Source organism: Colletotrichum paranaense, assembly GCF_030867605.1.
Source record: "Colletotrichum paranaense strain IMI 384185 chromosome Unknown Scaffold_11.1, whole genome shotgun sequence".
NCBI classification, from domain to species: Eukaryota; Fungi; Ascomycota; class Sordariomycetes; order Glomerellales; family Glomerellaceae; genus Colletotrichum; species Colletotrichum paranaense.
The window spans coordinates 763037-786402 of record NW_026848969.1 but is presented as its reverse complement, the minus strand read 5'-3'; the positions used below and the strand labels follow the sequence as shown (position 1 = coordinate 786402).

The following is a 23366-nucleotide window of genomic DNA, read 5'->3' as shown; positions in this document are numbered from 1 at the left end:
TATGATGAACAGTCCTGAAGACAGTGGCTGAATAAACTGAACTTACGATGTCTAAAGGGGGTTATGAGAGGTCGGCTGCCATTGCCAGGGACAAGAAGTTTTTAGCCCTAGTTCAGCATGCTGATAACAGACGTCACGAAGAATGAGAGCTTCATCCACCTGGTCATAGAATCGAGCTTTTGTAGATCGATGTCAAGTTGGAGCAAGCCAGAAGTCATTCAACCGATACCCAAGAGGGGCATGTTCATTCGGTCATAATGAAGGAGGGCGTTCCCATCACTTGTCAACACCGTCTGGCCGCTACTGCGGCAGCAAGGGCTTGGGAATGGAACACATCCCCTCCATTTCGTTGCCTTGCTTTTGCCTTCTTATCCACCAGGCCCAGTTCCTTGTCCTTTGCCGGTACTCCATTCCAAAACAACTGCAGGTCTTCTCCAACGTACGCCCCGTCGCCCCGTCGCCCCGGAAAAGGTCGAAGGGAGCCTCGCCCCAGGGGGACCGATCAGATTGATGCTTGTACTTCGATCATAGAAGCAACCTGACCTTTGTATTGTAATTGTTCATCCGTCTCTGCCAATCCCAGAGCTGTCGGCATCCCTGGATGTGCCCCTCCCCCCCCCCTTACCCAGACGACTGAACGCCGCCTTTTACACTGCTCAGGTTTAATAATCTTCCCCCAGTAACGTCTTCCTGCCAATATGGTAGCTTGGATACTTCGTCTCGCAACCTATCTGGTAATCTTAGCATACAATCGATCTGTCGTCCATAGGAAAGCCTCCTACCTGGCCTCCTACCGGAGGTTACTCAAAACTGACCAACAGATATCAGTTCTTCTCTTTGAATCTTATTCTACAACATTGAGTCCTTGGTCATCCCCTTTGACGGTCTGGAGTCTGAACACGCTTACTTACCTTGTTTCCCACATCGTCTGCAAGTTAGTTAAAAGAATGCCGCTTTACGACGACGCGAAAACCATCAAGCCTAGAAGAAGCAGTCAACTTCAACAAAACAACTGGGGTTGGCCAAAGGGGCGTAAGGCGGAGTTGTGATAATGCGTGGGAATCTCCGTGTGGATGGGAGGTATGAACGAGTTCAGAGAAAACGCCCGCTGATATTGGCCGAACCACGCATACCCAAAGATGACAATGGGTTGTTACTTTCCGGAAAGGAAGTGATGGTCACTAGAGTCAGCAATTTAAAGGCCGGCCCGAAAGCTCAAGGCAAACATCGTACTGTCTCGAACAATAACCCTGTTCACAATCACCTCCATTCAGCACCCTCTCCGTCCTCTACGTCAGGTCTGAAGCATCGAAACTACAAGACGAACCCTTCGAGTGCGACTTCTTCGAACCAAAAGAGATACAAGGGCAAACCTGAGGGCATACCGAAGACGCAAGCTTCCAAACGGCCGAGCTCTTTGACGCCAGCGTTGGGGAATTCAACATCCCGCAGCCTGGAACCAGAAAATATTGCAAACCAAGACAAAAGGCTCGTATTGGACCCAATGCCGAGTTCCCATGATGGCTATGATAGCACTTCCCAGGAAGCCCTGCCTGCGTGGGAGCCAGCACAACCCCGACATCCTTCTCCCTATTTCAACTTCTCTTTGGCACTTCCTTATCAAGACCCTTCTCCATGGATACCGGCGATACAACTACACCGTGGTGTCCTGTCTCTGGAAATCTGTCAGCAAGACTCTACCAACCCCTACATGCCTGTCAACACTGTTTACGATTCGTCCTGTTCAGGTACCATCATCACTTACTCAGCCGCCTTAAGGATCGGGTTATTCGTCTTCCCGAAACCTCCTTCCGGTTTTGAGAATATCAGAACTCCTCATGGCTACTTCTACCCCGAGATGTTTGTAAAGGTATCTGCTCAAGTTTGCTGGCCTAAGAGAATCTCTTGTGGCATATGGAACATTGCCGTAGTGCCAGACGATTTCAAGAGGCCAGAAGGGGCAGAACTTATCGTCGGCGCCAAGACAATTGAGGCCATGAAGACGGCAGGGGTGGATGATGGACTATGCGATGCCGTTGATGTCCAGCAGAAACGGCTCTGCGTCTATCCGTGGAGCCATTCGGTTCCGTTTTCTAGTGAGAAAGGTGAGCTTTGCTCTTTGGCCAAACGAGTATTTCGACTAATGGAAGTAGTGCCAGGGCCAATGTCGTCGACCGAGCCTCTCCAACATGTTGGAGATCCCAACTTTCTGTGCCCCGACCCCTATCCTCCGGACCAATTATCAGCGAGCAGTACGCATAGCGGTGTGCAGTCTTACCCATCTACTGAGGTAGCCCCCAAAACTGTGACCTCGAAGACTTCATTCTCTGCAGGGCCACCCAACCAACTTCCAGAGCACAGCATGCAAGGACCAGGTGTTTCCCCCGGGCACGACATGTCAAGCTTCAATGCCAGCGCCAAGAGGAAAGAGAGAGAGACGTATGAGGATTCCTTCGGACATGTTGACTCTTCTCTGGCCCAAAATGGGTGCTCTATCGACCCCAGGCAAGCGACTCTTCGTAATCGTTCCGCCTATCATGGCAGTAGCGACACATCGTTTCGGTCAGGTGGTGGGCTACAACCGGGTCTCCAGAGCAGTCCTGGAAGCCTTTCCGGGTCGGTAATGACGATCGACCCCTCTCTCCCTGTCTTCCAGAAGAGTTCTGCCTTCTCTGTAGCATGCGCAGGGGACACTTTTGCGGGACAACCTTGGCCAGGGGACTGTGATGAGGGTCAACAACCTGGGTGAAAGGCACGCCGTCAATTCTCGATGGAAACATCCGCAGGATGTTACGAAATGAATATGGGTGTTTGATATCTTGATATGCTTGGTTGAACTTGAACTTCCATGCATGACAACCCCCTTGTCTCGCACAGTGTTGCCAACGTTCCGACAAACTGCGAGTGGCGTTCTACGTTCTCGATTGTTTGAAGGCATGCATAGCTCGTCTCTGCTATCGGCGGTGACATCGAGCGATTATCACTTTTGGATCTGTTATTCCACGAATGACCACCCTTGTCAAGCAGAAAGGCCTGTACTGGAACGAACTGATAATTGTTGTTCAACAGGCGGTATGACTCGTCATATCCAGTAGAATGTTTAGTTCTTGGAGGAACGTGTTTCTCTTGTCTGTATGACTTGTGGATGTTTTCTCCCTTAGTTTACTCCTCTTAATGCGATTCCCTTTGGTATACAGATCTTGCGGGAAGATATAAGCATACGAAGGAATCTTATCTGCTCATTTTAGGCACTAGTAGTTTGACGTGTAAACCTGATTTAATGAAGGACTTGCGATATATCAACGTCCCTTACCTGACTGCTGTTAGAGCAAGGTTGCTACGGCCCAAGTTCTACTCCGCCTCTCTAATAATACTCCTAATTACCTTAGGTTGCTCGTACCTTGGGGTGCCAACGGAATCGCCCAGAATCCAATGGGGTCTGTGTCCCTCCTCCCCCGCCGCCACTTCCGTAGGTATGGGAGCTGATTCCACCTGCACCAACGTACAACAACAGCAACACCACTCTGTAGAGCCCTAGCATTCAGTCTTACTGCATTTCCCAGACTGGTGAGCATATGAATCCTTACAATCTGTAAATAAAAGTTCCCTTGTTTACACTGGATCAACCACCCGAATACGAAGCCAATGAAACAGGTCTACTGTTGGCGGAAAGAACAAGCCATCTACACCAGAGAAATCGTTGTTGAATGATAACGAGAAACAAGGGGAAAGTGGGCTCTAATCAAGCTGACATGGTACCAAAAAAACCGCGCCCGTCGACTGTTCCACATGGCACCAGGTTTGTGCCTTCTGGTTCCAGGTCCAATAACCATGCGCTTCGTCTTCTTCAAAGTCTTTCTGGCTTTGACCCTTGCATGGAGATTCCTCTTCCCACACCAGATCCTGATTGGAAAACGCTGGGTCAATCTCCTGCTCTTCTTTCCTCTCTTCTGCACTAGTCAAACTGTAAGATTCGTCCAGAGAGCGACATCGTATCGATTGATGAACCCTGCCTGCCGGCAAACCCTCAGATGCGACGCTTGTGATTAGAGAATCTGAAGCCACGCGTAGCTCCAGGCTAGACAGACCATGACTTTGAGATGAGCCTCCTCCCGACGATTTGGTGCTTGAATATAGACTCGGATCTGATTTCGATCCTGAGAGCCCCTTATTTCTGCTCGATTTTTGAGTCTCATTGCCACTCATTTGGTCGTAAGTCTGGTGGTCACTGCTGGCTGGTTGAGGGTTTGCCGCAAAAGCGCTGGAACCTGTCAGCCAAAGTACTGCAGAGCATTTCAGGGCAATAGCTTACGGGTAGAAGTTCACACTCGTTCAGCGACGGATGATGATTATCCGGCTTTGGGCAGGTGATGTATCAGAAGCACAATGCACCGCCAGATCAAGTAAAATCAATGGGCATTCATTCCCTGGACAGTTGCAAGTCTATATATTAACGGTACGACAAGTAGGCAGAATGGCAATGCCCTCTGAAATTTGTTGGAAGCAGTAGTCTCAACGTCAGCAGTGTTACGACAACAGCCATAACATGCACTCGGTAGCCCCGGGCCTTCAGCAAGGCGGTTAGTGAGAATAACAGGACCTAGACATTACAGGCGAGAATCAGGGCCCCAATTGTGGCCAGCGGCTATAGTCTCTTTTGGTAGGCCACGGGATCCGGGGGGGGGGGGGCAGATTGACAAGGCGAAGTCCTTCGGGGTTCATGGATGGAGAAGCGCGTAGCCAAGCGCAGGAAGAAGATACCATGCATGTGCCATTGGCATTATCATGCATTTTCAGGGCGATCAAGTTGGAAGATTGATACGAGATCACCAAGAGGTCGCCTTTAGTACTTCAATGCAGACTACACAGTGTGCCACGTCCATCAGCCCGTAGTCCGCCTTGCGAAGCAACGTGCAGAAGCCTGATTGGGGCCTTTTGAGCTATTGGCCGTTATCCCCTCTTCAATTAGGGCGTTCAGTCAAACGCCACATCCCCAATGTTCCGCGATGCCCGCCTACCTTGACTTCAACGTCAGCCAGCAGGCTATTTTCCTCCTCATCGCGGATACTTGGGTATCTTGTAAATTCCAATACAGACCTACACTAGATGCGGGGTCAATCCTGGACCCTGTGATAAATCGTGTACCAGGACCGCGGGGTCTGCTTTGGGATTTTGAAATTTCACAGTTTCTATTGCCTCCAAGTAGCCGGAGCACCATAGTCAAACTTTCGCAAGCCCCAGACCACCGACTTGCTGCATAAAACCATATTTGATTGGATTGAACCATGAGCTGGCAAGCAAGTAACATTTATACTTCTGCAAGCTGTTGAGGTTATGGGTGGTCTCCGATAGATCAGGCAGCGGATGCCTCCTCGTTCGCGAACCACCCGCTTCTTCTGTGGTGCGAATATGGTTATATTACAACTAAGCCTTATTTCTCTAGCGCAGAGCCTTCCCGTTCGCCCTTTTGAATGTTCCGCTGCCCTTGGCCTACAACGGTGGCCCATTGCATCCAGCAGAGCCCGCTCTTTGTCTCGGATTTCGCCATTCCCGTCCTTTTCGTCGACCATCCCCAACGGCGTATGTAAACCCTCAATACAAAGACTCTACTTTTCCGAACCTTTATTGCCTCAAATCTTTATCAGCAGCCTTCGAGATCAAAAAGCAATAGTCAATGCGCGATTTAGCTTGAGAACACGCAGTTGCGGTTAATTCCCGGCGACGAAGGAAAGGCACCTTCCTCATACACACCGAACCGACATCTAAGTGGTAATACTGTGGCGCCCTCTTTCCCCGCGATACCCACCGCAGCCAGCCAAAGTCCACCATGCCCTCACACAGCGTACACTTCGAAAACCGCTTTTCCATGTCACCGACATCCAATAGACTCGATTATTTCGACTCGGATCATACAAAACTAGATGAAGTAGAAGTAGGAGCTTGCGAGTTGCTACCCACGATCAAGAGCACTCCCCTTTCCAAGATCGGAACATGCAGAAGTCAAGAAGCCAATTTTCAAATTTGCGAACGACCGCCTTTCGGCATTGAGAAGTCTGAACAGCCCATCACTGTGGAGGTGGCGGCGGCAAACAACGAAGACAACTTCACAGCCAAATCGGCCATTTACACCACTCTAGACCATTCGTACGTTTCTGCCGCAGCTGCAACTAGCCTAGGTCTACAGCGCATACCCATGCCAGCTTCCCTGAAGGCAATGCCTTATTATTCACCGTTCGGCTTATTGGAACCTACACACTTCGTTGCTATGCTCATACAAGGAAGCGAATTTTCTCGGTTTACTGCCAACATTGCCGTTCTTGACATGGCTCCTGAATGGCAGAACATCAGCATATTCCTCAGCACAGGGTTTCGCGGCAAGGCGAAGGCGGCGGGCAAAGCCTGCGGCCAGCGCCACCGGTCTGTCGACATAACACAGGCCATTTCTCGAGAAATTCAATTTGATGCGTCAGGGGAGGATCCTGCAACGATCTATCTTGACGTCAGACAGCAGGAAGGAGCACCGTTGGATCAGAGTTTACCTAGTCCGTATTCTGTGGGGCCGTCTGATACCGGTCGCCTGTATCCACCCGGCGCGGCTTTAGGACCGTCCCGATCTGTGAGCCGGGTCGAGATCGCCGGCTCGCCTGACACTCCTGTGGAAGCTCGGATATCATCACCTCCCACGTCTTTCGAACTAGATGAATTGTCTCGATGTTCTAGGGAAGCTCAAGGATATGGGAGATCGGGACGCATATCACAATACGGTCACGGAGCACCTCACGACAAGATGCAGCCCAAAGACGACATCGACTCTGCCAAACCGTATGCCGCGAATTGATTTCATGAGGTCATGTTTACCTTCACAAGATCAGACGATGTCTTAGACATGGCTTTCCGAAGGACTCAAATAACCTGCAAACTCACCTCATGGAAATCATCAACATCTCGTTTCCACCCTCGCTACCTGCCTCTGATTCATCATCGATAGCGATAATCCGAGCCCATTCTCCACGTGTATTTTATTCAAAATTCTTGTAAATGCTTTTCGAAACAGATTCGATGGGAACTTTAATGGGATAGAATACATCTGGCGTACCTACTCTTTTCACGGCTACATAAAATCGGCGGCAAACATGCAAGTCTAGAGGGATCACAGCAACTCATAAGCTTAAAGTATTGCATTCGAAGAATATAGTAAATCCAAACTTTGTTTTATGTTTCTTGCTGAACACAGAATTCGGGGCCCGCCAGCACCAGATATGTGAGCATGCTGACCCTTTGAGGATCTGAGCCATCAGATTTGATTATCATCTCGAAGCGATTTCGCAAAGCACTTGCGCGTAAATTTATGTGTTGATCAGTTGCCCTTTGGTTGGAGAGTCTGAGCCAGGATTATAACAAAGAAAACCAAGGTATAGTGGAATAATTACATGTAAATTACATTACTTGGTGGGCATCTATTTCTAATGTGTCCTCTATTCCTAAACATGCCCAGTTATTTCTTGTTTTCCCTTAAAATGAAGATATCATCCATAGATCCTCCTAGTTCAATAAAGTATGGCAATCTTCAGGCTACGCTGCTCTGCATAAATGCAGTGTATCTTGATGTTACTGCGAATAAGATAAAGAGTAGAGCTAATCCAGCATAGCAGGACAGGAAAGCGTAAGTCCTTCCTCATCCGTATGGCACCACTGTTCTGTAACTGAATTCCATTCCCAGTACTCGTGTGCTGGATCATTCTTGAACTCATCTACGGCTGGAATAGAACTCCAATTAAAGTCTTCGGCGCTGATGGGAGCTGGGCATGGGTTCGATGAAAGTGATTTTTGCTGAGAGTGCTCTTGATGTCCGCTGAGTGTGATCGGCAGTTGAGATCCGACAGCGGGATGATCATTATGACACTCCTCCGGGTCATTCTCGGTGGAAGCTCTTGCTTCTGATAAAATTGAGTTCTCAGTTTTGTTGTTCACGTTGGCCCGCTGTGCGGTCGACCGTCCATCGTCCTCAGGACTTACGCCATCATCAAAAATGGTAGAGGGTGTAGTCGCAATTGACAATGGGCAACCATAGCTGCACTGAACATCCTCAGAAAACTGAGTATTATAGCAGCTCAGATAACCAGAGGATATGGACCTTTTGGGCTGTCTTGGCCGTGAATGTGAATGCCTTGGTCGCCATGAGGCTTGACGGGGGTTACGCTTGGAGGAATTGGCGCTTCCCAAAGGTAGCCCGCTAGGTTTTCGGGCGATCGACGACGAAGTTGATCTAATAGCAAGAGGTTTTGTAACTAAAGTGACTGTCAGCAGAGCGCGTCTAGTGGAAACTGACAGTATGACTGAATACACACCTGTGGTCATGCTGGTAGGGCGTTACCCGTATTGAAGTGTTCGCAAGTGCGATCGGTAGGTGTTGGAACTTATGTCTTCATGCGCAGGTACTGATTTGAACGATTGACTGAGCCAACCATTTGCTCTAGTGCCTTGATGACACTCGGGGGTTGCTTGGAGTGTTGCTTCGGGAATACACGAGATAAAAAGGGCTGAAGAAGTGACCCTTATACATGTCCAGAAATGCTCTAATTTCCTGGATAATCTTGGACTCTTCACCACAGCTGAGAAAAAGTTCATTTAAATCTGCCTATTCAGCAATAGTGAAGCGATAAGAGTCAGGAATAGATCACGAGGTTGAAACGAAAGTCATTGCGTCGCCATGATGATTCTGTTCTCTCCGACCGGAAGCGGCGATAACCCTCATGGGGAGGAAGGAAAAATACGGCGAGAAACTTTGTAATTTTGTTTAAAATTTCAGCAATCTGCAGAGTTTTGCATACCAATTTACAATTGCGGTCAGCGGCACTTATTCGCGTCTATCATTCTTGCATCGGCTCTTACGAGTCGTGAGAGGAGGGGGCTTTGGGGGTGGCACTAGTAATCATTCAAACAGTCAAGGGGGTCAGTAGAGCCTGCTTTTGCGTTGCCCGGCATCAATAATGAGGCGTGCCAGCTCACCTATTCCCGGAAGAATGAGGGTGAGTGGAGCACCGATGTGTGTTGGATGCTTCAACGAGCAATGGTGGTTGCATGGTGGTCAGGGGGGAAGAACGCCTCTAGAGCTGCAGCAGTGACCGCCATATGCAGTCTTCAGCTCCCCCCTTCAAGTGTGTTCTGGCATAAGTCATAAGAAGTAAGGCATCCGTATGAGGCTACAACACCAAATTCATGACTGGAATTGTTTCGAGACGGATACCTCCATTAATATTTCATGATATAGCTTGAGGATTTTGGTAGGGCCGCCCCTCCCATCTTCAGCCTCTTCCTTCACCCCCCTGTCGAACCGGTCTATCCTCTTGGAAATCGGTGACAAGACCGATCCTGATTTGCACATCTGATTTCGGAAACGAGATTTGGCACTGATGACAGATGCCCCTCTGCTGCGGACTAGGCTTTCCAGACTTTTCGTGGTTTCTACCCCACCGCCCGCCTGCGCTCGCTGGCTGACCGACTCAACATCATGGGGAAGGGGGGGCATCCGCTCGGCTTCTTAAGCGCAAGTAAGACCCGTTTACAATGTAATTGTTCTTTGTAATTGCGCCATGATTGTTATTTCGTAGGCATCTGTAAAATCATAGAAGGTTGAATGTGTTGGCAGCCAAAGGCACCTGAGTCGAATGACGTGGTTGTCGACATACGCTTTCCTCATAGACCCAGTCTTCGCCTATCTCAATCTTTATTGTAGATATCATACTTGAATTCTCAAGTCTCAGCCTGACAGACCTTGCTCTATCTCAATTACTTATCGGCTTCGCCGACGTCTGCTCCTCCAATATCCGACTTCCTCTACTTTCTGTCATTTGCAGTTTCACTTGGAGGTTCTCACTCCTCCTCCACTAGGAGCGAGATACTCCTTCGTATGACTGCTTGTATTTATAAAGTCACCGAAGTCTACAAGTCACTACGACAAGCTTACCGAATAACTTAGTAGCGTCTCATCCCCCAGGATGAAGCTCCTAAGCCCCTGCGTCACCCTACCAAGCACCCCCTTTACAACTAGGGCCTTCTTGTAGAGTCAGAAAGCTCTACACATTATGCGTGGCAATTTCAAAGGCTCCCAAGCTTCTGATAAGCTATTCAGCGAAAGGCGGCGCCCTCTTACCAGACCTGAAGCCTCTTCACCTCCGCGCCCGCTCAATGAGCCCACCACTACCAACATAGGTGTCGGAAAAAATCGACTTAGCGAAAACCGAAAGAGACTACGTTCACAACAAGAACGCATCCCTCTTGCACCACGTCCTAAATATCGTAAAGGAGATCCTAAGGGGAAATTGAGGGGAACTGGTGTTTCGGACACCCCAAGACAAGTCCTCGGCGAATCCAAAGCTGCCCAGTCTTCGCTGCTTAACACAGCTCCGCAGCAGATACCGCCCAATCCAACTTTGCAAGACGAGAAATCTCTCCATAACGGCAACTTTAAGGACTTCCGTATTGAGCTCAAACCGCGAGGGGTTTCCTCTATCAGAACGCTTCTCAAAACTAACTACGATTCTGCCTGCCCAGAAACTCTTCTCGCCTACTCAGCCGCGAAACGGCTTGGCTTGGAGTTGATTCCGGGCCAGCCTGGAAAAGAGTATACGGTGTGTACCGCATTTGTTTATACTAAGACAAAGACTTTTGTCCGAGTGCACGTCAGAGTGCCAGGTTTTGAAGCTGTGCTCGGCGACTGCAATTTCGCCGTCGTCCCTGACGATGTACTTGGGCCGGTGCCATTCGACATAGTCGTCGGCAGGCGGCAGATTGATAGGCTGGTGACGGACTGTGGTCTATCTAGAGAGACCCTCAACGACATTGACTTCAACATTTTGCGTCAACGAATGTCGTGTCCTCTCAACTTGTCTGAATCCCTTGCGACGCTGGGTATGTGCTTACGACTCAACCATTCAGAACTAGAACTAAAGGCTATAGGAACGGCTCCCGTACCACCGAGAAACCTTGAACGCATGAGAACATCATCTGAGTTCTTGCAACCCCGCTACCAACAGCAAACGAACTCCTTTCCAAGCCAGCAGCCGAGCTACTACGCGCTCACTCCTTCCACAAGTGGTGCGCCACGACAGTCTACGCCAGGGACTTCCATATCGTTCGCCCACCAGCCATCTACAAGCAACAATTGGAAGCAGGATGACACAAACCTTGTTGCACCTAAAGGGCCTGACGACCTTCAAGATGATGTTGTCCTCAAGTTCGGCACTGCTGACTTTGATCTTGGCTTCTCGTTCAAACAGCCGTTGCGTGAAGACGCCGCGTCCGGTCCCTCGAAATCCCCGGCGTACTCTCCCAATGAACAACAGCAACTGGGGCACTTAGTAGTACTTGGTTCGTCGACAGATAACGGTTTTGAGACAACCACGCCAATGCTTCAAACTCAAACACCCCTCGGTGTACCAGAGGCCTCCGGCATGGCGGCCTGGACGCCTAACAAGACATTTCGTCGGCCTACTTCTCGAGTACCGACTGCATTACGAGAGCACCAGCTACCGCAAGTAATGGTGCAAGAAACTTTTGAGGAAACTATATACTCCCCACGCGCGGACCCTTCCTCAACCGATGTCTTAAGCCCTCGCTACCATAGTGAAGGTTAGATAGATCACCTGCACCAAAAGGCTGCATAAACATACGTTGCTCATGCTGGGCCATTTCCAGGTCCAGAGAGACCAAAGATGAAAAAAAAAACTTGAAAAGATGAACACAGAAGAGAAAAAAAGCGAAAAAAGAACAAACAATACAGAAAAAAAATCCTTAGTTGCAGCGTTTGTGTTGATGACGATGGAGGAACTTGAGCACACGCAAGGTCACGATGTACGACAGACTGTCGGATTTACTTGTTTGCTGTAATCTGTTTGCCTTGCTTTACGCTCTCTGAAACATATTGGACTTTGGGTACTTCGCCTTCAACTTTTCGTGTCTAGCATTACGGCATCAAAGGTTGCATGTGTATCGAGGCGGTGCTCACGTTGGAGGCAGGGTGTCTGTTTTATAGGGACGAGGATCGCTGTCCACTCACTCTTTCCTATGTCGATTTTGGATTGGTACGAGCAAGGCGTCTGAGTTGTTATTTGCCCTCTTGCAACGATACCATCAAAAATATACGTAGCGATCCTCACCCGAACGCCTGTGACTTGCGACTGATGATTACTCAAGCCGTGACACTCCTAATGTAAATGAAGCAGCTTCCAACAAGCTATTGGCCTACCCGGGTAGAAGTGGCAAGTCGCCTGAACTGTGTGAAAGGACAAGCATGCGCCAATGATTGAAGGCTTTGGGATTTCTCTTCCAACGTAAAAAAGATGGATGTTCTTGATGCAGCCATGTGTTAGCAGCTGTTTTGCCATCCGGATCATCTAGTATGCGCTGCTTCTCCATATGGATTTGATTCGACTGATCTGCTCAAGTCTAAGGAGCAGCGTTGGATGGTTCAAAATGGGAGAATCTTGGTTGTTGGCAATGGTGTCGGTATGCACCCAGACCAGAACGCTAAGACGGCATGTTCATGGGTTCAGCTTCGGACTATTGCAGCCCAGATGGATCCTCGTATCAAGCTCACGTGGCAAGACTCCCGCCGATTGCCCAAAACAAGGAGATCACTTTAATGGATTGGCAAAACACAGAGCCTGGGGTCCAGTCAGACGAACCAGGAGCGGCGCTTTTGCCTGCGATTCAGGTCACTTCGTCGCCCGCAGACGGTTGCAACAGTATCGACATTGGGCTCAGGGAGCCATGGTGCGTGGTGATAGTCGGACATTGTGTCGTTTGACCGTCAAATAACAAAGGTAAGTGATTGTAAAGAGGAAAAAGAAAAGGAAAGAAAACAAAACTGCGAAATCGGACAACAAGTTGGATGCGGCGGGTGGACCCACAGTCGAACCCAGGCAGGTACGGTCCCCTGTGGCTGCAGCGGGCCGCGTCGATCTCCCGCAAGCTTGTCAACCAACCTTCCTCACACTCCCTGGAGAAAGTCAAATCTCAAAGTCCCCATCACCCCCATTCCAGATACGCCACCATGGAACTAATTGAAACGGACATTCGCAAGACAACTCAAGACCCAGAAGAGCAGAGTCTCTTCCTCATCAACGCATGGCCCACTCTGGATGCAACGGATTCATCAAAAGACGACTTTGACAAACTCTCGGGCATCCACTGCATGGTGGTCCTGGTCCGGATGATCAACAGCATGCTTCCCGCCGAGGACAGAGAACAACGATCTACGTCACGGCGCAACGACGTCAACCCCTTCATGACGCGGACATGGCGCAATGCGCCGCAAAACCTCAAGAGCGACCCCTTTGTACGGATGATTAAGAAATGGGGGCCCCAATGCGAATCCCTCAAGTTTCGGAACCTCGTGCAGGCGGAGCGCATGAACTCGACCCTCTGGGCAAGGCATGATCAGGGCTTGTTCGACAAGATGATCTGGCACCCTGAACAAGGCGTTCGAGTAGACGCCACGTACGAAAACGACCTTCTCGATATTTCAGGGGCACCAAAGGACATTGCCGCAACAATTGAGTCGATGAGCTGTACGCTCGTCAACGACGGACCCGAGACGTTCTGCTACTTGCCGCGGATCTCCATGTACGCACGCTTCCTCTACACCCCCGACGCCGACAGGAGCGACGACGATGCCAAGGAACTACGATTCCTCACAATTCGGGACGAGCGTCCAGAGGCCGAGAACCCCACGCGATATGTCTTGTTTGTCGCTGTCCGACTCGGCACGGACGAGGAGGACGCTGACCGCATCCGTGTCTTTCGATGCGACGGCTCGCCGTACCCGCCGCCAGTTTCCGACGAGTACGCCAGACTTGACTGGAAAGTCGGCGCGCCAGGTCACACCTACTTTCTGCTGTATTGTAGGAGTGATTGGACCACAGACATTGCCGACAATGAAGTGTCCAGCCCTGATCCCGGATCGCAGTTGTTGCGGGAAAACACTTTACAAGTGTTCGGAGCGAGCTTGCAGCCAACACCGCAAGCCGTCCCCCGAACTGGGGCGGTCCCAACGCGCCTCCCAGCCGTCCTCCGAACTGGGGCGGTCCCGGTGCGCCCCCCCAACCGTCCCCCGAACCGGGGCGATCCCAACGCGCCTCCCAGCCGTCCCCCGAACTGGGGCGGTCCCGGTGCGCCTCCTGGCCCTACGTGGTCTCAGCAGCAGCAACAACAACAGCAGCAGCGGCCTCCGCCTCCTTATCAGAATCGAGACCCAGGCTCGTATGGCCCCCAGCAGCAACGACAGCAAGAGCCATCGTACAATTACGGAGGAGAGTTTGAAGACTACTATGATGACTACGACGACTATGACGACTATGACGATGGCCCTCGTGGACGCCCACAGCAGCAGCAACGCCCTGGCCCTACGTGGCAGCAGCAACACCGGCAAGAGCCGTCGTATGCGTATAGAAGAAACTACGACGACTACTATGACAGTGGTCCTCGCGGACAGCCGCAGCGGCAGCAACATCGTGGCCCAACGTGGCCCCAGCAACAACCGCCCCGGGGGGGTCAAGGTTACTACGGCTATAACAACTGATAGCACCTTGGGGTGAGCTGGCTTGACGGAGCGACGAAGACCTAGGAACCCTAGGTAGGAAATGAAGGGAGGGTGGGCGGGTTTTTTGGCCCAGATTTCAAGGAGCCTGGCCGTTACGTCGACTCGGCGGCAACTTCCATTTTGCAACTGCCAATGCAAAATCAACAACACAACAACATGGGGTCCAATCACCACAACCCTCCTGCAACCTGCCGCTCGTGGCAAGACGTGAACGAGCAGATGCGGCAATGGTACGACTCGGCCGAGTCTGTCGCATTTGCCTACATTGAAGCGCCCACCGCATCGGGCAAGAGCACCAGACTGGTCAACGACCTTGGACGAATTGCGGCAATATCGGCCAACAAGACGACTCGGGCTCTTTACAGTACCTCGACAGTTTCGAAAATGGCCCGAATTCAGCAGTGGCACGCACGGCAGCGCAACGACGCGGACAACGATCCAAAGATTGAGATAGTGGCGGATCCCACGGAAATGGTTGGAAAAGTCGTGCCAGACGAGGCGGCATGTCAGCTTGTCATCTTCGACTTGGACGAGGACTGGGGCATGGAGTTCACTGTTGCCATGCTGAGGTTGGCATCGGTGCTTCCGACTAAAGGCATGTTACGGATTGTGTGGCTGGCATCTGTAGCTTTCAGCGATGAGCTCAAACGTGCAATGCGACTATTCAACGAATACAACGGCTCGGCCATCACCACGCTCCAGCTTGTGTATGCGACTCGCAAGTTCAGCCTGGAAACAATCAAATGGGAATCGTACGAGGGGGAGGAATGGACGGACGAGTCGACGAGGCAGCTTACAACGAAGGTGATTGCAGACCACATGCTGCAGCTCCGTAGCGCAGCGGACTACCAGAGCGAAGTTGTATTGTTCGGGTCCGACGAAGGAAACGTCAACGACATGAAGCGCGCCATTGATGCGAGAATTCATTCCCACGTCCGAGGCTTCATGATGTCGCCGGACTCGATTCGGATCACACGACAGCGAATGGCCAAGGGCTTTGAGCCATGACTCGGCATGCGACACATCATCTTACAGGATACTGAAAACACAATCATCTGGGACGAGCAGTATCTGCAGTCTGTTCTGCACCGGACATCACCACCGGGCAGCGTACACAAGGCCCAGGCGGCATGCGCGTTTGCACACGATGCAAGGAACGTCACCGTCCATGCCTTGCTTTCGCCACGGGCGATCCTGAACCAGAAGCCACGCCGCAGATTCGAGGAGGAACACCTGGCCTCCTTTCTCTTAGTCGCACTCTCAACGGAAGGAATGACCTTGCAAAGGGCGCAACGCGCCTTCGCTTCCAATGGCCGAATCTGGAACCCGGCAATCAAGAGACTCCAGATATTGGGGTACCTGCACGAGACGGTTGACAGTCCCGTCAATTACAGAGTAGATGCCAGCGCCAGCACTGCCACTGTCGGTCTGATACATTTGACAGGATGGCATCTCTCGGCAGCCCACTTCTTGTCTTCCATCACCGGACTTGTGCCCGCCAACGCGCGATTGGTAATGTGCGAAATGGCCGCCATGAATCAGGCGTTCCACCAAGGCGATGCTTTGTTTTCTTATGACTTGGAAAGGCACAAAGATGAAGTGCTACGCGGCGAGCCCATCGAGGAAGAAATGGTTGGGCTACGAGACGAAGTGGATCACACGTTCCAGACACTCTTTCCGCGGGGGGCCTTTTGGGCTGCGGTCAGCTTGTACCGCGCGGCCAAGACGGCCATGGAGAAGGAGCCAGCACCTGTCTGGATGTCCAGAGACAAGAGAATAAGCATCTCTGAGCGCGCAGTACAGCTGGTGGCTCTGCGGAGCAACGTGATGCTCCGTGGGGTGAACGCCCGGCTCGGGTCATCAAGCGGACTTGCAGATGAGGAATTGAGGCCACGTGACATGTTTTTCATCGACAGGCAGTTCTTTCGTGCCTGGGTACACCGCTTGGTCCTGGTCAACAACCTGATCAACGACCTGGGCGAGCTCGACAACGATCCAGACATGTGCCTAGCTTGGTCGAGCCACTCCATGTCTCTGGTCCCAGGGGAGCCTCAAGGATTGTTCCTCTTCGACGCTACGCGTCAGGCTGAAGGCGGGCTGTTTTGTCTCATTGGAAATTGCCTCGTGAGGTCCAAAGGACAGACCAGTCTCTGCATGCCGAGGGCCTTCAATCTCCCAACAACCAGACCGTGGCTCGAGCACATGAATCTCACAATCGACACTCTGTCTGTCGGCTAGGCGGTGGAGGTTTGACAGGGGCGTAGACAGATAGACACGAAGACGGGGCAACGGCCCAACAATGGCCCAACGTGGCCATGGAAATAAGACAATAGATGTAGCAATACAGGATCACGGCAAGTGTGTGGACACATCTTCTCCTTCTCTTTTTGCAGAAACAAGTGATATGCGTGACTGCCTACCCGGGAAGGGGGGCCCCTTGCCGAAACGCACCTCCTTCCTTCCCATGTTAACCTGCCCAACACCGGGCAGAGCTTTTCGCCATCATAAACCGTCAACGTTCCTTCTGAACGTCTTCCACACCCACAAATCACAATTCTGCACAATGGCGAATTACAGCCCCTCTTCAAAGACCCCCCTGATGGACGGTGTCAGAGTAGACATGTTAAAGGTACTAGACCGCGGCGATTCGCTCTACGAGCTGACACTGTGCTTTCCCGATATCGCCAACGAGTTCATTGCGGCGGGCATGCCCAAGCAACCTGACTGTACGATAGCGCAGCTTCGGCTCGACCACGCCAGAGACTGGGAAACGACGGAGGTGTTGCACATCATACCGCGCGATCTCTTACGGTCCATTGTCAAAGGAACTGTGGCAATGGATTTCGGACCGAACCGGCCTCACGACTACGACGAGGACTCGAATGAGGCAGGCATCTACGTGATTGCCGTCAGTGTCGACGGCCGCGACGGCAAGTTTCTAGACTGGTCGGAACTTGGCGAACTGATTACGGCATTACAAACGTATGCCGATGCCTACACCATTCACAAGAGAGGCGCACCAAGGGGCATAGCGGAGTTGGTAAAAACGAGCATCGCGAAAGAGATCGACCTGGCTGTCAACGGACAGTGGACCCCTGCCAAGACGCGCTTCATTGGCAACGACACACAACATCAGCACGTCACGGCATTCATCGAGAACCTCCAACGGAAAAAGACGCCCATGTTCCCAGGGGTCGCTGAGGCGGCGATACACCAAGCACAATGCCCTCTTTATTTACGGCTTACATTACCCCTGGCTCGGAGGAAATCTATCGAGAACGAAGGAGACTATGGATATACATGCAGGGCCGGTGAACGACAGGCTGTCACAATGATATGTGCGTCGGTGTTCTGTTTTTAGTCCTCAAGGCGTGTTGCTTTCCGTCAATTCAATGTTGAGTAACTCCCCAGCATTCCGATGCCAGCATGGCATGCGTACCCTGGGAAGGGGGCTCATTTTGATGGTAGGGTGTCTGCTTTCTTTGGTCAAAGATCCCTATTCACTCGTTCGTTTCTTCTCATCTTTCCTATGTTGGTTTAATGGTGCAGACAAAGGCCCTCAGATTGTCACCTAATTGTGTCCTTACCACAATACATCGCGATACTCACATGATGACGCGATAAATTGAAAAACTACGCTGTGACGCTTCGGATGTGACTAAGGAATGTTTTCGCCTACTCGGGAAGAAGTTGAACACTATATAGCCTGTGTGAAACGACAGGTGTGCCTCGACGACTGAAGCTGTCGAGACTCTCATTTCAACCTTAGCGGCAGTGCTTCCATACGCCAAAAGCCCAAGGTCTAGCAGTTCAGGTTTCGCCATCCTTATTCCAAGAGTTCTGGTGTAAATGGTTTTCAGGCGGCCAAACACTGGAGCGCCTCGTAGAGCGTCGCAATACGTATTGGCTTCGTTCTCGGCAGTCGCGCCGGGGATGGGGATATCTATTAGATAAGTAATTACAGTAGGCTGACTCGAGATGGACGTGATGCTAACTCCTCGTATAGGTCTCTAGCCTTTGGGACTGCTCGTCTGGTTGGACGTGCTGCTGTGTCGTGGTCTTGGCGTCTACCTTCTTGCTGTTCGCGGCAACGGCTTGGAATGTTTCTCTTCTTTCCGTATTGACTTGCCAAGTTGAATATATATATATATATATATATATATATATATAAAGATATTGAACGATTCAATGACTTCCCTCCAAAGTGCTAGCTATCAAAAGTTCCGTGTTGATGTTGTGATGAGGAAAGGAAGGCGGCCAAAGTCGTGTAAGTGGAAGGACTGCATAGGGTCCTTCTAGAAAGGGACAGATGTGAATGAATCACCAGAGCCACGAACCAAAGTGGCCTGTTGAGTCTGGGGAGGCAGTAGTCTCGTGGAGGGACAATGATTATCTACTTCTCGCTTTCTCAAGAGAAGCTTCCTATATATAAGTAGCGCCCCGATGTTACGGCTTCTCGAGTCTCGGAGGGCTACTGTGACAGGAAACTCCGTGTTTAATTTCCTCTCAGTTGATAGTAAGTGCCTATGTGAGCTTGTTCCCTTGACGTACCGGATGATTTCCCGGGGATGCGTAGCCATTTTTCTTTCCCTTAGTATTTTGGGTTTCGAGGGGAGCAAGTAAGTATCAAAATAGAATACTAGTCAACAAGACAAACGATATTTTTATCCTCTTAGTCTATATCTCTACTGTCACTACTGTCACTACTATCACTACTGTCACTACTATCACTACTGTCACTGCTGTCACTACTGTCACTGCTGTTACTGCTGTTACTACTGTCACTACTGTCACTACTGTCACTATTGTTACTGCTGTCACTATTGTCACTGCTGTCACTGCTGTCACTACTGTCACTGCTGTCACTATTGTCACTGCTGTCACTGCTGTCACTACTGTCACTACTGTCACTACTATTTTATATATATTCACTAGAGAATACTCTTTAAAAAGTAAAGAACGCTGAATAGTAGGGAAAGAGCTGGAGTTAAAGGTGAAGTATTATCTTCCCATCGGACCCACATTTAGCACTTGCCTCCCAGGTCGTCTCGATGAGATATCTTGTTGTGATTTTTCTCTTCTTCTCACCCACTATTCTTTCCATTCAATTTCTCCAGTCAAAAACCCAAAAGTCATAAAATGGGCGACAGACCACCAGGAAACTGGCGAATGCCGAGGCATATGCCGAGGCCAATGCCACCACAGCATAACTCTCAAGCGACCAACGTCAGCCATCTGACAGAGATGAGCCTGGCCATTGCTACGCAAAACCGACAAAGTGCCGAGATCATTGAGCGCTTTTATGCCAACATGACCAACGAGTCACGACTATTCAATCGACGCGACAGTCGTCCCGAGTACAATAACGACTATGTCGAGCTTGACTACGACCCAAACGACCCCTACGGGACAAACAGCAACAACCAGGCCCTCTACGAGGGCGAAGGTAACAACCAGTCGGGAGCACCTAGAAGACCCAAGGACAAAAACCAATATGTCGAGTCCGACTTCAGCCCAAACAATCCATACGGGGCAGAGAACATCATCGAAGTCCCTGTTCAGGACTACCAAGCCCCTTACCAAGGCAATAATCAGACCCTCTACGAGGGCGAAGGCAACAACCAGTTCAGTCATGGAGACCATGCGGAAGGAAGCAACAACCAGACCCCTCCTCAGAACAACCAGGCCCCCAACGAGCCACAACGACGACAATGGCGCATTCGACGCGAGTATGTCGAGCCCCTCCCCGAGCCCGGCTTTGATGACGTCGACAACCCCTACGAGGCCGAGAACAACCAGGCACCCTACGAGGGCGGAGGCAACAACCAGACCCCCTACGGGGGCGGGGGCAGCAGCGAGGCTATAGCCCAAGCAGAGACAAGCAACCAAGGGAAAGAGCTGTTACCAAACATGAGAGAAAGAGAAAGAGATTCTCAAGACTCGCAGCCCCGCAACGACCGCAGTCGCTCGCCGCCACCGCAGCGAGAGAGAGAATGCCATCGCCCACGCGCGATGATACAGCCAAAGAAGCGACGAGGGTGAGACTCTCCGCAATGCATATGAGCAGCATGGCGAGAGGCCGGTGAGCAAGTGAGAGGAGGAAAGGACACAACGTGTCGGGGGTCACATCCTGTAGCAATAAATTGATGCATTTACCTTTTCTGTCTGCCGAGGTGAAGTGACAAGATTCACTCTTATAATCACCATAATATCACAGAAACAGCCCAGTGTGAAACGTTTTCGTAGAAGAAAGATCCTTTTCAAGTGCTTTCCAGGATGACGCTACAGCGGCAATCGTAAATGTGCTTTGTGCATCGACAACGACATCGGTAAGTCAACGTGTCCTCTAGTCCGTAAGTATCGTGGAAGCACAAGGAGGTCCAAGACGCGGTGGAGTTCACTATTTCGAATAATCCGAAAGCTTAGCTTGGCGGTATGTAGGAGGTGTTGGCGATGAATTAGCCAGCCAGGTGGCGCCTTTTGGAGGCCGCGAAGATGGCTGCCGTGGCTGAAGGAAAGCCTAATTGTGTAATCGCGAACACAAGGTATCTTAGCTAGGTATTTCTCAGATATGTATAGCCGTGCTTGCGCATGGTTTCTGAAAGAAAAAACTTCACCATCTATTTGACGACTACCATTTTACACTATCGTAGCCTCTCAGATTTCCGTCTTCCACATGAGTGGATAGGCAGGGACAGCGTTGCTCATGGCGATGTTTGACAATTTCGTCGTAACATAGACGGTTCAGCCGCGAATATACCGATACGGTGGACTGATCAGGCTGGGAAGGGATCTGTGGATCGGGATGAATGGCATGCAAAGAGGGGCCAGTGTACAGTATCACAATGAGCCTTAGTCAGAGCAACACAATTGGCCCTATTCGCGACCATGTCGAGCTCGAAATTCGTACTTTGAACCAGATTCTAGAGATATCCCAAGAATCCCTACTAGACCTGACACTCATGTCCTCATGCCAACTCCCCCTATTTAAACCTTGTAGAAGCAGAAAGCAGTGTAGAAGCTCGCCGCCTCCAACTCCTCTGGTGAAACAAGGAGACGTCCACCGCCACGTTCCCGAACCCCCATTCTCTCACTCAAAGGGCCCAAAGTCTCATCGTCCTTTTCCGCGTCCCAAATCTCCATAAAGGTCTTGTGGTACTGCAACTCAAGGTTGTAGTCTTCAGCAAGAGCTCTGAGGACTTCCCACGGCACAACATACTCGGGGACCTCTTCGACAGCTTCATCGAGGAAGAAGTTGTACTTCCAACCGAATGCCGGGCGGAAGACGCCATCTGCAGGCGTCTTGCCCGGGAATCGGACTCGATAAATGGAATTGCCCCACTCTGCCGACTGGTCTGCTTCGCCATCTTCCAATTCGCCTTCCTCTGCTTCTTGCGGCGGTTCCTCTGCGGCCTTCTTCTTTTTCTCTTCCTGTTGCTCGTTGAACTTGCGAACGTGGTCACCAAGGACGTCAGAGTTGGGGATGCAACCGATCAAGCGACCTCCCTTCTTCAATGAGCCTGCCACGTTGCGCAGCATGGTCCGGGCCTTCTGCTCCGTCTCGAAGGCATAGTGCATGCAAAACATCATGCTCACCACGTCGAATCCTCGTCGGCTGAGAGGACTGGTGTCGAATCCGACTTGTCTGATGATCTCAACGTCCTCGATGTTCTCGCCGTAGCAGTCCTTGACCTGGAAGCGTGCCTCGAAAAGCCGAGGAGGTGGCCGTCTGTATCCTCCTCTACCACCCCTGCCACCGCCTCCGCGGCTACCCATCTGGCGGTAACGCTCTCGAGCCTGGTCGATGCTAATATCCGCAGGATCGAGACCGACGTAGAGCTCTACTGATTGAGGTGCTTGCTGCCATTTGCCAAGGTCACCTCCCTTTCCACAACCGACGTCAAGCACGAGTAACTCCTTTGCGCCCGGCTCACGAGAGCCCGGGGTGTAGTCTTCATCTGGCGAGAACTTCTGAATGATGCAACTCTTGATCCAGTTGTTAAAGGCGCGCAGGCCCTTGATCTTGCTGTCGGTTCGTCTCCAGTCTCTACCGCGCTCTGGTACACTGTTGTAATGCTGCGTGACAACATCGTTGTTGGTGCCGCGCTGACGCTCAGCTGCAGCGTGGGCCGCAGCTTCCAACTCCTTCTCCCTGTCGAGTGCTCTCTGGCGGATGGCCTCTCTTTCAGACTCGGATATGCGAGCTCGGGCACCCGGTCGCTTCTGCTTGCGAGGCTGTTCGGAGGGAGAGACGGCTCGGCGCTTAGCGGGCTGAAGCTCCTTCGCATTGTAGGGTTGGGGAAGTTCATCGGTTCCATCCTCGCGCTTGTTGCCTCTTCGCGAGGAATTGCCGTTTCTCGAGGGCGATTGTGATCTTTTGCGTTTCTTCGCGTCGTATGAATGAGACTCTCGCTCGTACGAATCGTCGTCGTCGTAGCCCGCCATTGTCTCGAATCAGACGTGAGAATTCTTTGTTTGTAAAGGCAAATATTCTCGTCTCCCGGGGGAAGTGCAGGCTATTGTGTTTGTTTCCAGAATTTGATTGTGAAAGTACGGGTGTGAGAAAGTTGATGCGAACTGTTGGAGAGGAACAGAAGCTGCTGTTGCGAAGCGTCGCAAGAGGTAGGGGGAGTGTACTGGGGTACCTGCTGAGGAAGGTAAAACCCACCTATGGATTCATTAAAGGTACGGAAGGTGTGGTGTTAGAAACGAACGCTCTTTCTCAGCCTGGACCCAAAGAACAATATTAATGATTACTATGCTG

At 51.1% G+C, this 23366-nt stretch overlaps 9 protein-coding genes across 9 annotated transcripts; 7 read left to right on the top strand and 2 right to left on the bottom strand.

Annotated features, from left to right (window-relative positions):
- Window positions 1-1174: 1174 nt before the first annotated feature.
- Window positions 1175-2749, top strand: CPAR01_12590 (uncharacterized protein; the record flags this gene model as incomplete). The annotated part of the gene is made up of 1 exon (XM_060496845.1): window positions 1175-2749. The coding sequence occupies one exon, from the start codon at window positions 1175-1177 to the stop codon at window positions 2747-2749; it is 1575 nt and encodes a 524-aa protein (XP_060344378.1).
- A 3078-nt stretch (window positions 2750-5827) lies between these two features.
- CPAR01_12589 (uncharacterized protein) lies at window positions 5828-6838 on the top strand (the record flags this gene model as incomplete). The annotated part of the gene is made up of 1 exon (XM_060496844.1): window positions 5828-6838. One exon carries the CDS (start codon window positions 5828-5830, stop codon window positions 6836-6838), a length of 1011 nt encoding a protein of 336 aa, XP_060344377.1.
- A 797-nt stretch (window positions 6839-7635) lies between these two features.
- On the bottom strand, window positions 7636-8358 carry CPAR01_12588 (uncharacterized protein; the record flags this gene model as incomplete). The annotated part of the gene is made up of 2 exons (XM_060496843.1): window positions 7636-8288; window positions 8349-8358. 2 exons carry the CDS (start codon window positions 8356-8358, stop codon window positions 7636-7638), a joined length of 663 nt encoding a protein of 220 aa, XP_060344376.1.
- A 1727-nt stretch (window positions 8359-10085) lies between these two features.
- On the top strand, window positions 10086-11636 carry CPAR01_12587 (uncharacterized protein; the record flags this gene model as incomplete). The annotated part of the gene is made up of 1 exon (XM_060496842.1): window positions 10086-11636. The coding sequence occupies one exon, from the start codon at window positions 10086-10088 to the stop codon at window positions 11634-11636; it is 1551 nt and encodes a 516-aa protein (XP_060344375.1).
- A 1418-nt stretch (window positions 11637-13054) lies between these two features.
- CPAR01_12586 (uncharacterized protein) lies at window positions 13055-14581 on the top strand (the record flags this gene model as incomplete). The annotated part of the gene is made up of 1 exon (XM_060496841.1): window positions 13055-14581. One exon carries the CDS (start codon window positions 13055-13057, stop codon window positions 14579-14581), a length of 1527 nt encoding a protein of 508 aa, XP_060344374.1.
- A 177-nt stretch (window positions 14582-14758) lies between these two features.
- CPAR01_12585 (uncharacterized protein) lies at window positions 14759-16840 on the top strand (the record flags this gene model as incomplete). Its single annotated transcript, XM_060496840.1, has 2 exons — window positions 14759-15535; window positions 15638-16840. The coding sequence occupies 2 exons, from the start codon at window positions 14759-14761 to the stop codon at window positions 16838-16840; spliced, it is 1980 nt and encodes a 659-aa protein (XP_060344373.1).
- Window positions 16841-17165: 325 nt separating this feature from the next.
- Window positions 17166-19568, top strand: CPAR01_12584 (uncharacterized protein; the record flags this gene model as incomplete). Its single annotated transcript, XM_060496839.1, has 2 exons — window positions 17166-17940; window positions 19279-19568. 2 exons carry the CDS (start codon window positions 17166-17168, stop codon window positions 19566-19568), a joined length of 1065 nt encoding a protein of 354 aa, XP_060344372.1.
- A 173-nt stretch (window positions 19569-19741) lies between these two features.
- Window positions 19742-20644, top strand: CPAR01_12583 (uncharacterized protein; the record flags this gene model as incomplete). The annotated part of the gene is made up of 1 exon (XM_060496838.1): window positions 19742-20644. The coding sequence occupies one exon, from the start codon at window positions 19742-19744 to the stop codon at window positions 20642-20644; it is 903 nt and encodes a 300-aa protein (XP_060344371.1).
- A 945-nt stretch (window positions 20645-21589) lies between these two features.
- On the bottom strand, window positions 21590-23047 carry CPAR01_12582 (mRNA capping enzyme; the record flags this gene model as incomplete). The annotated part of the gene is made up of 1 exon (XM_060496837.1): window positions 21590-23047. One exon carries the CDS (start codon window positions 23045-23047, stop codon window positions 21590-21592), a length of 1458 nt encoding a protein of 485 aa, XP_060344370.1.
- Between the last annotated feature and the right edge of the window lie 319 nt (window positions 23048-23366).